Source organism: Pinus tabuliformis, chromosome 3_2 (assembly GCF_031772625.1).
Source record: "Pinus tabuliformis cultivar Carrire ecotype Pingquan chromosome 3_2, CPIR1, whole genome shotgun sequence".
Classification (NCBI taxonomy): domain Eukaryota; kingdom Viridiplantae; phylum Streptophyta; class Pinopsida; order Pinales; family Pinaceae; genus Pinus; species Pinus tabuliformis.
Genome location: NC_142302.1, coordinates 599,598,936 through 599,610,527, shown reverse-complemented (window position 1 = coordinate 599,610,527; position 11,592 = coordinate 599,598,936). Strand labels below are relative to the sequence as shown.

The 11,592-nt window shown below is 34.7% G+C and overlaps 1 protein-coding gene across 1 annotated transcript; it reads right to left on the bottom strand.

The window, feature by feature from the left end:
• Positions 1–10,419: 10,419 nt before the first annotated feature.
• Positions 10,420–11,386, bottom strand: LOC149182018 (uncharacterized). The gene has a single exon (XM_089416723.1). It carries the CDS (start codon positions 11,307–11,309, stop codon positions 10,635–10,637), a length of 675 nt encoding a protein of 224 aa, XP_089272849.1. The 5' UTR covers positions 11,310–11,386; the 3' UTR covers positions 10,420–10,634.
• Positions 11,387–11,592: the final 206 nt, after the last annotated feature.

Here is an 11,592-nt window from a genome sequence, read left to right as displayed (position 1 = left end):
ATATGCTTCAACGTATGGAAGGGGTCCTTAAATTAGACTAAAAGTTTCTCCTTTATGCTGGCTTGTGGGCATAACGAACCTTATTAAGGACTACTACTAGATTTCTACCCTTTCAGTTGGTTTATGGTCTAGAAGCAATCCTTCCAATCGAATGTGAGATTCCATCACTAAATCTAGTTGTTTAACTTCTTCCAGCCACTTCTATAGAAGAGGAATGTGTTTTACATCTAACATGATTATATGAGACACAAAACAATGCTGCTACAGTTAATGAATCTCATAAAACATCTATCAAGTCGCAATATGACAATAGTGTCAAGCCTCATGTCTTCTAAGAAGGAGACATTGCTATTTTATATGACCAAGAATCTAATAAGTTAGGATCGGGAAAGTTCAAACCTATGTGATCAGGTCCATATATTTTCAAGCGCATCCTTTCAAAAGGGGCCTATGATTTAGCCGATTTTGATGGAAATCCATTGGCACAACCTAGGAATGGGTTGTACCTATAGAAATACTACGCTTTATCTCATGTGTAGTAAAATTGTGTACATACTGTCTATAGGTGTGTTGAGTGTGTTTGCGATGTGTCTCCTTAGAGTTTTCTAAGGTTTCTTTTGATTCCTTTTATGTTTGGTTTGCAAATGTCGACATCCCCTGAACCATAGTTTGGTTATTTTTATGGTGCTAGTTGTAGTACTCAGAACCTATCTTCCACATTGTGGACTATCTTTTCTCCAAATGGCGAGTTAGTGGGTCTGCAAGGGATTTGTATTGGTCGCTTTACCAACAACATCGTTGTGTATAGCGCAGTGGTCGAGCTACTTTTTTATGTTATTTCACATGTTATCCGTTGTTTAGTCATTAGACTTGACTCACAACTCATTGTACTGCAACTTACTAATGTTTATTAGGTTAGAAGTCCTACCATCTTACATATCTTTTTAAGTGTTCACCTTCTAGAAATACATTTCGATTTCATACAATATGAATGCATTTATAGAAATCTAAACACATTGACATATGTGATTTCTAATCATGTTCTAGATATACATTTTCAATGAATGTAAAGAAATTTGAATACACATCACATCATTGAAAGTATAATAGAAACACGAAAACAATGAATATATATATATATATATATATATATATATATATATATATATATATATATATATATATATATATATATATATATATATATATATATATATATATATATATATTGGTTTCACAAAATTTGTGCTTGAGACACATATGGCCACACGATCCCTATACAAAACTACATGCAAATATCTAAGTAGACTAATCAAAATTCTCATGATAACAAGCCACTGAACGAGATATATTATGTAGTGGTTGACCAATACAACTAGGCACTCTGATGGTGTGTTAATGAAGTTGCAACGGAACCTGGTCGATCATGGTCTCATCTATCCCATGTGTCAACCCCTCCATGTGGTGTTCCACCTTTGTTAGGATCTCGACTACATTTGTATTACATAGTGCACCCCATCCTACTGTAGCAACCTATGTTGGTTCTGTTGATGCTTATGGTTGTTCTCCTACCCGATGAAGATATGAAGCACCTATTGATCGAACAGGCCCAATATCTACATGAACAATATAGTAGTTTAAGTATCGAAAACATCAAAAACACACAAAAAAAAATAAAAAATTGTAAAACTTTCAAAAATTCAAATGGTCGAAATATATTACCTGTAAAATCCCATCGCTCACCCTCAGGAAGAACGAGGTCAGTGTCATCATGGAAATCCATCCCTGCGTACAGATAATAATTGGCCATAATGAACTGTTTGTGCAACCATCCAAATAAGGTTGGTGAGAAGTTGATCACAAACAAACCTGCATGTTGGGACATATGATCTATCCACCTCCTCATCTATGGTACCCTTGGATCAATGGGATTGAGTGTAATTTGCTGAAGCTGTAGTAATGTAATATGTTCTATGCAAAAAGAGACCAAGATGGAACGATATCCAATGTTTTTCAAATTTGCCTCTTTTACTTTAGACAACTCTTCTTTCATATTGACCAATACTCCCTCACTCCAGTTGAAGACTGTTGTCTACAAACACTCCACACCATACTGCATGTACGATCTGTTGGCTAAATGAAGTGTTGAGTTACCCTCCAATTTGGAAATGGTGAATAATATCGTTCTTAAGGGAAAATGGGTTACATATTTTATTATGATCTTTCCATCTCTAGTTGACTTGGATCGAGGCATATAGTAAGTAGAGATATAATCTTTCACTATTTCTCCACCCCTTCACCCACCAAGGAGAGATATGGGGGCACCTCTCCTAGATAAACCAGTGAGAAAATATATGTCCTCTAATGTAATCTTGAGATGTTCCCCAAATTTGAATGTTTATGTTTTCACATCCCATGCATGAACAAGAAATGCTACTATCTCCATCTATTTCCTCATACCAAGAAGCCAGAAGAATTTCAACAATCCACAATCTTTTAGTGCCTAGAATGGTGGTAGGATAATTAGTTGAAATTAAATCTTGTTCTTCATGTTCTCTTTCTCTCCAGATAAAATCCATGTTATGCTAATGAATACCTGAAACATCAAAGGGAGACTCATTAGGATCCTTTCCATGCAACAAAACTAAATTTTTTTGAAGTGAAACTAGCAAAAAAATTTGGGATTTGCGCCCAATGCACCCCCAAGAGAGGAGATAGAGCATTGCACCCCTCCCTACAATGTACCATAACTTAGGTGCAACATAGTTTTCACTTACCTGGGCCTGCATTGGTCTTAGGGAAAAAAAATTTAACCCAAGGGCCCTTAAAAATACCTAAAACTTGCATGAAATTATAAAATGAGACCATGAATTGAAAGAGAAATGTCTTAGCTCCTACCTAGAAGTGAGGACACTTACAAATGGTCCACAAGATTAAGCACAATCAGAAACAGAAGATCGAAGGAAAAAAACTACTCAGAATTGTCATTGTTGAAGGTAAATGTAAAATGGTAAATTGAATAGTCATGTTCGATATTTATGGTTGTTTATTCCATTATTTTATTCGCAATTAATAATTTGACCTATTTAAAACCCATTTTTACCATGAAACAAGTATTTTTAATCCTTTTTGTGATGTTCTTAGTAGGTCGATAGCCATTTGATGAATTTTGCCATGTTTTGAATAGATTATTTTGACTAAGGAGCACAATTTTATCACTTTTTTCAGGTTCTATAAACTTATGAAAAAGGAACTCCCTCAAGTCTTCTTTCATCTCTTTTAAGACTGCCAAAATATGAAAAGATTGTCGAGCACTTGTCTTTTCGAACTCGTTAAAGTAAATGAAAAGACATCTACTCAGTATAAGTTTAACACTTTTTCGGACTAAGATAAACTAACTATGAAAAATGGATACGTTAGTCTAACATGGCTAAGAGGTTCTCTTGGGTATTATTTTCTACCTTTTCAGACTTAAGGGACTGTTTACAAAAATGAACATTTGGAATTTCCTTTTCTACCTCTTTTTCAAACATCAAACAATGATGGAATCGTCATTCATGACAGGACCAAACCACTCCTTCTCTAGGTTCGTTAACTATTATCATATGGATTCATCCAAAGGATGAACTTGTAGATCAAGCATATGTTATCCTCCTCAATCTTGTTAAAAACATAAAGAGGTACTAACCAGTATGGTTGGGGAAATTGGGAAAACAAGGTACTCCATTTTTCTAATGGCAATGAATCGCTCTTGAACACGACATTCTTCCTCTTCATCTTTGTGGTTTTTGGGTTGGGAAATCTACTTACCTTTTGGTTTATCATACCATTTCAAAGCCTCCGCTTTTTTTTGGCCAATTATGCCAACTCCATTCAGTGTTGGCACTATGTTTAAGAGAAGTCATTTTGTTAATGTCTGCTACAATATTCTTAAGCCTTCATTTCATGTCCATCTTTCGTGATCGAGTTCCTTATCAACATCATTATGATCATTTTGTCTCAAATCATCATACTCGTTTCATATCGCTAATGGGGGATACAACAAGGCCCTCCTACGACTGTTCACTTCCTGTCGACATCAGCGCATTATCCAGGAAGTTGACTTATAAACACCCCTTTGTACATTGGTGCTTGCATACATCAATGGCAAGTTTCCTGGATCTAAGTGACATGTTTACACCATTTTCCTTTGACCGAAATATTTTGTGTGATGCTTGACATCAACTCATTTATTCACACCATATGGATTGTATTAGATTACCTTAAGAGACATTAACATCATCAGCGATTTCTATCGCATCTATTAATGAATTAAATCACTGGTTGATAATCAGATGGTGTCTACCATGTTTGACTCCATCTCATTGATTCACATGGTTAGACTCGTACATTGGTTGGTCATGTGAACGAGATAGATGACCCCAAATATAGTTTATCTGTCTGACTTGCGATTTTAAGTGTAATAACATATCACAATGTATGATGGATATGATCATAGAGATAGGCATCCAGTCATGGGTCCACCATCAATCATCCGTGGCTAAGTATTTTGGTAATTGTACATGTATTGATTATCTTATGTCCTGAGTATGGGCATTTCTTCCTCAACAAAGATGTCATGATGTAAATTTATTATAACAAATGATCTCGCTGATTGTTCTTGATCCCAACTTGTCACAAGGTAAAGCACTTAAGTCATAAGCTATCATTCCTGACTTTGCAATTTAGGGGGAAATCTGCTATAGGCAATTTTGCCACATCTAGTCAATACGACTTCAACTGGATCAATCAACATCCATAGACCTCCCTCTCATCATCCTTGTAGAAATCCCTAGGCATGACTCATTCTAATCCATAAATTTCTCCTTGAAAACACCTTGTTTCAGTGATTCTAAATACCAATGCTCATTGCAATCCTAATGGAAAATGTTGACTACCAGGTTTCTCCACTATGCACCTATGTTGATCACCAACAGGTTGCTCAGTGTTGGGGGTGTGTTGATTCTAGAAATCCAGGAAAAAGAGAGAGAATCATGAAGCCTCTTCTTCCATAAGCTTCTAGGATTTGTTGTAACCATTTACCTCAGATAAAAGTCTTGAATCATATCCTATCCTACCTTTTTCATCATTTATCCCTTAAGCTCATCCTCCAATCAAGAGTGGATCTCTAGCCCTAATTTGTAAAAGGATAAGAATTCATGAACTACCTCCTTCGCCTATATATTGACTATTATCCATAGGCAAGGGTTTGGATTTTGGGGAGTTATTCTACCCTTATGATTTGTTTTGAGAGATATATTTCCATGCATTAGTGTGATTATATTTTCACTCTGTAACAAGGAAAGGACAAGTCAACTTGGAGGAGATATTTTATAGGATCAACATCTATTTTTGGTTGTAACTCACTCCACTTCTATTAATGCAAAGATTCCTTTGTTTTCCTATATATTACGTTATGGTTTCATATATTTCAATACCTTGTTTATTTATTGAATAAAGTGATTAGATGATGCTGCATAGATTTTGTGGAATGGTGGCTTGTGTTATCTATCTGTGCGGGTTCTAATAATAGCGATCAAAGCTAGGAGTGGAGAATTCAAGCCAAGGAAGGAGAAAAGCATTGAAGAAATTTTGGGTAGGTTTCATCCCATTACTATTTAATTTAGGGAAAACATTATCCCTTTATATTTATTTTGTTATAGTTCAATCCACCAGGCCTAGGGAAGATACTTTTGTCCAGAGTCATAGATTTCACATTACACTTGTGGTCCTAGGCACTCTCTATTTGTATTTCTTCGCATTGGGCTCTCTATGTTGTTCTTGTATTATAATTGAGAATTATTCTCATATACCATCCTTTTGTACCAATATTTTATAAATGCTCCGCCATTGATTAGGACTGTTGAGATTTTGACGTCTCCTCGAGAGATTGAGCATCTTATTTGCAGACATGCAATATTCAATAGTTGATTTTATTTGTTACAAGATGTAATTTAGATTACAAATATCGATAGATAAATGTGTTGTTACTGGAAACACTTGTGAAAAAGAAGGACTCATTATATAGTACAATTAGTGTAGAATAAAATTATAGCACTATCCTGAATTGGATTAGAATGTTCATGTGAAATAATGGGATGGTTATGATGCAAAATCTCGAGACTTATTATGTTTGGCACTAATGCATAATAGATAAGGCATGTCCCCTCCACCTTTATTTCTAAATCAACAGATGATATCAAGGGTGTTCTTAGGCTTGTAATGTACATGGCTAATCTTCTGTTCAACGTGTCTAATTTATGGATACAGGTAGTGGTTTCCAAGGCCTACCTATTCACCAAACACCGAGTTTATAGTTCTGAGGATCTATACAAATATTATTTGATTGTTTAACCACGTCTTTCTTTCTTCCTTCAGGTCTCGTTTATTTCTCTTTCTTGCCTATACTTGTACTTTTATAAACAATTTTTCCCCTCCTCATACCCCTTGTGGGGTTCCCAACAAATTTTTATATTCCTTATGGGTTCCTTGCAACTTTATATATTTCCTCTCTTTTATGGTGTATGTTTTGTTGTTGTTATAGGTTTTTGTTTTCCATCATAAATGGTATGAAAGCTGACTCTTTTATCCTCTTGAAGACCATGAATTTCATATCTGGATTATGTTATGTACCTGGGATTTTTTGCTAAATTAAATTTGGTTTTTCGACGGGGGAGAATATGATGTTATTTATGAAACAAGTATATTACAAAAGCACTTTCACATATTTAAGAGAGTAATGTTGGTTGGAATTTTCATTTGCACAACTATTCTAACTAAGAATGACTATTGTTTTGAGCATCCTTATTTGGTTTCATATTGTCTATTATCAATTCCTCTAATTCTTAAAGTTTTTCACTCCATTTGCATGTTTTAAAGGGAATAGGCAGAAATGTGGGTTGGATACACTGTGAACTTGCTTTCTTTGAGGCACAAAAGCTTGTAATGGTCTACAATATACAGGGCTTCCATGGATATGTTCAATTCACAAAGAAGATAGCATAAGCTTTGAACCTTCAGATTATTCCAAGCATGGTGCATTACGAAGGCTTTCAATTGTAAAGAAATTGTCATATGGTGTGTGAACAAATTCCATACCACACACACGATTATTGCTACTAAATAAGAAGGGAGACCTTATGACCTCTGGTACCCATGAATCTTTCAAGAAGATGCTATAATTAAATACTAGTTGTCGAACCAAGATTTTAAGGTGTGGTAGATAAATTTGACAATTTTCAAGGTGGTGGTTTCATGCTATTGAATCAATGGAGAGGTTAGCCCCGAAAAGTTTCTTCGATGGGGATAATTGGTCAACTTTCAAAGATTCAAATCCTATACTAGGACATGATCTTGTTGTTCCTAAGAATTATTGGGAATTTATGGCGACATTTGAGATGTATATTACTTAACTATAGGGAAAGCAAGATTCAAGAAAGACTATAAAATTATTTATCATGTCTTCACTTTGAGTTATCACCAAGGAAGTTAAGAAAAACATTATAAATTTTATTGATCAATTGAAGGCTTCAAAAAGACCTTTGATTTAGTCCTAGAGCACTTGTGGGATTTATTTTTCTCATAATATTCTCACATTGCCCAGTTGTTTAGAGGTTGCATGTTACAATTGTTGTTCATTTTCAAACAATGCACGCTCCACAAAATATTTGAAAACTCTCTTCCTTGCCCTCCTTCATAAGGCAAGATAGAATTTGTCTTTCCTGAAAAGGTGTCAATTCTTTGCTTATATAGGCTGACCTTATATCCAAAACAATTGTTGCAATTTTTGGTCGCTCTTATGATTTAACTGAGTTCATGACAATGGAGTTTCTTTCGTGATCTTGGGTTCGGACAAAACCAATTGAGAGTGAACCCTCACATTGTCCATGTTTAGTTTAAAGAACCTCTTTATCAAAGGGACATGATTTGTTAATTCCATTCTCTATTGGAGGTTGAGACCAAGAAACACTTCATCATCAGGTATATTCTCTATTATGTGGATAACATAATTTCTCTCTAAGCTATTTATTAGTTTGAGACTATACGTGTTGGTTTCACAGAGCACAAATTCCAGAGCCTTCATTACAAAACATAAAAACCAAAACAACCCAAAAAAAAAAAGGAACAATGCCAACATTACTCAAACACCCACAAACAAAATATCAAAACAAAAATGGATGAACTTGAAATAATGATTTGTCCAAAGTCCCATGCACATTCCTGAAAGAATCTTACACTATAAGACTTTTGTCATGCCTCGTAATAGCTATCATTGAAGGTCCATGCTAGAAAAATGATAATATGACGCCCATCTCAAGGCAGGGACTTGTTGCCCTACAACCTCCCTTGTTTAAACATGCATCATCTATATTCTAACACTTTCCTCGTTATCAGCGTTGAGGTCCTATATCAAGCTCAGTCGGTACTTGGAATTACGAGCAATGGTACCTATAAAGCGGGACAATGTTTGTCTACATTCAACAACGCACATGTAGGAAACGTACAGGTTCAAGATCGCAATAATATTGGTCTTCAATGATTAAAAAAATCTAAAGGATATGGTTTAACACATATTTGCGAAATTTTAATTGGAATATGAATTGGAATTCAATTCAATACCGAAAAAAAATTAACTACTTAAAATTCAATACAACAAAAAATCGGAAGTATAGATCTTATAAGTTTTAACTATTTAAAAAAAATAAATTTTATATTTTTACCTTCTATCTTGTTGGACTAATTATTTATAAACTAAAACAATTGAAAATACTATAAATATATCTAATACTATATAATTCAATTAAAAAAACCATAAACTTATATTATTTTTAGAAAAGAGTAACTCCTCAAACTATAAATTTTAATATCTCTCTAAAACCTGAAAAATATTTTCATTATTAATCAATAACAACAATCTAAATCTCTACTCATAGATTTAACCTTTCAACTCGATCTAGTTGAAAGCACACTTTCAAAAGTTGATTTTGTTTTTCTAATTAAATGTTGCACATTCTACTCATTCTATGCAAGGAAAAAGCACATCCAAACCTTAATTCATGGTTTTTGAATTTGTTACCTGCCATGGTGTTTGATCCAAACCTTAATTCATGGTTTTAGATTTTGTTACCTGACATGGTTTTCAATTGTGACATTGGAGTATACAAAGCATAGTTACCAAATTTGAAAAAATATATATATAATTCAATAGGGAGAAAATTCTAAATTATATATCTTACAAATATTTATAAACAAGAATTTATTGTTCTTTGTTATATAAATTTATTAGTTTATAACTATAAACTTAGTATGTTCTACCATATTTCAATATGAAACTGATTGTTTTTTACAAATACAAATTTTCTAATATACAATTTATTATTTATATACTTTTTAATATAGGAATTTCAACTTTTTAAATATTATATTTTTTATTAATAGAAAAACTTTACAAAATTACATCACAATTAAGTATTGGGGTTTGTCGTAGTGCATTATATTAGATATCATTTTGGGATTCAACTGCTTTAAGTCATATTATATTAGATATCATTTTGGGATTCAATTGCTTTAAGTCATATTATATTAGATATCATTTTGGGATTCAAGTGTGACCATTTCCATGAGAGATAGTCGTAACTCACTAATTTCTCATGATTTTTTAATAGTCCACTTGCTCACTAATTTCTCATGATTTTTGAACAGTCTACTTGCTCACTAATTTCTCATGATTTTTGAATAGTCCACTTAACACTCATTGCATCGGTGATGCTCACAGGGGTGAAGAATAAGTCATCTTATATTAGATATCATTTTGGGATTCAACTACGTTAAATAAGTCATTCACCAAGACTTCCCGAGAGGTCACCCATCCGAGATCACCTCTGGCTCAAGTGCCCTTAACTCTGGAGTTTTCTCCACAATCAAGCCCACTTAACTTGCTACCCCATTTGCAAAACCTTAGTAAATATTGTACAACCATTCAAACAAAGTTCCCTTCGCTCTTTTAAATTAAATAAATTTTTAATATAATTTTTTTTCTAACTTTTAAAATATTAAATTTTATATTCACAAAATTCTTTATCAAATTCTATAATTTTCCTATATACAATTTTTACACGTTACTATAACTACTTTTTAAAATACACTACCAGTAATTTTTATTTTTTTAAATATTAAATTTATTATTCACATAACCCAGTATATAAACGAATTTTCACCCACGGAACCGAAGAGCCCTATTTTGTATGAACTTTCACGGTTAAAAAAAAATCACTTTAAGTAAATATTACTGTGTGTAAAAAATCACAACCAACAAAATGGCAAACGTTCATTGTTATACCATCCGCACCATAAAAGCATGGATTTAGAACAAACTAAACCTATTTAAAACAAACTCAATTTATTTAAGTGGATTTTCCATAAACATCATAAACTAAGACGAGCTTACAGGAGAGAGCATAGGATTCTAAATACCAAATTCTAGAAGCATTTTTTTTTCTACTGTTGGCACACCGAAACCATGCTATGTTATCAGTAAAACTTAAATAAAACACAAACAGTCATATACATGAGGAAATAACTTCCGGAATATGTGTTTAAGGAGTTTTCTTATAATGACCATTGTCGGCAACATATTCTGCGTTGCCAATGCCAGAGACCGCTTTGTAGCCATTGCGGTTACCGGAACTGGTGACATAGCCACCACCATTACCTGAACGATAGGCGCCATTACTTTCCGAACGTCCACCGTAGCCCGAGTCGTACTGATCACCACCTTGCCCATAGCCGGCATAAGAGCCATGCCAATCAGAGCCAGCGCCCGAACCATAAGCTTCGCTGCGGTACCCAGAGCCAGAACCCTTACCGGAGCTCTCTTTGTATCCGGCACCTACGTCGTTCCCGATTCCCGAATTTTCTGAATAGTACTCACCAGCTCTAGCTGACCCGGAACGATACCCGGTCTCGGCTTCTCCATAGCGGGCTTCGCTCCCAGAACCAGTGTGGGAAGCCTCGCTGTCGCCATATACATAACCATTACCGTTTCCCTCGCCTCGGTAGGAACCATAGCCATTACCCAAACCGGTTCGGAAAGCATTATCTACACCCCTCCTGGTGTAACCTTCTCCGTACCCGGCAGTATTTGATCCACCAGCAGGGTTGTCGTAAGCAGGCTCTTTGCCAAAGAATCTGCTCTCTCTCGCCTCCATGTTGCAGAGAAACAGACTCAATACAAACACATGGAGGCACAGAAATTTATTGCTGGGCTCCATTATCGATTCTATCTTCGATATTAAGCTCAGTCAGAATTAGATTAGCTCTTGAGCAGACGACAGCACGAACTAGAAAGGAGTAAAGGATTCATATTTATAGATCGAAATTTCTTCCCGCAATTATGGTTAAATCCCTGAATTGTCTGTTAAAGTCTTTGCATAGTGCATTCCCACTTGTTTGTAGTTTTAATGTGCCCTACCGACTCAAGTTGATTTTTCACGTCCACATGGCTTCCACTTTACCCTTTCAACTTCAGCAGACACCAGATGTGAACATGGCGGG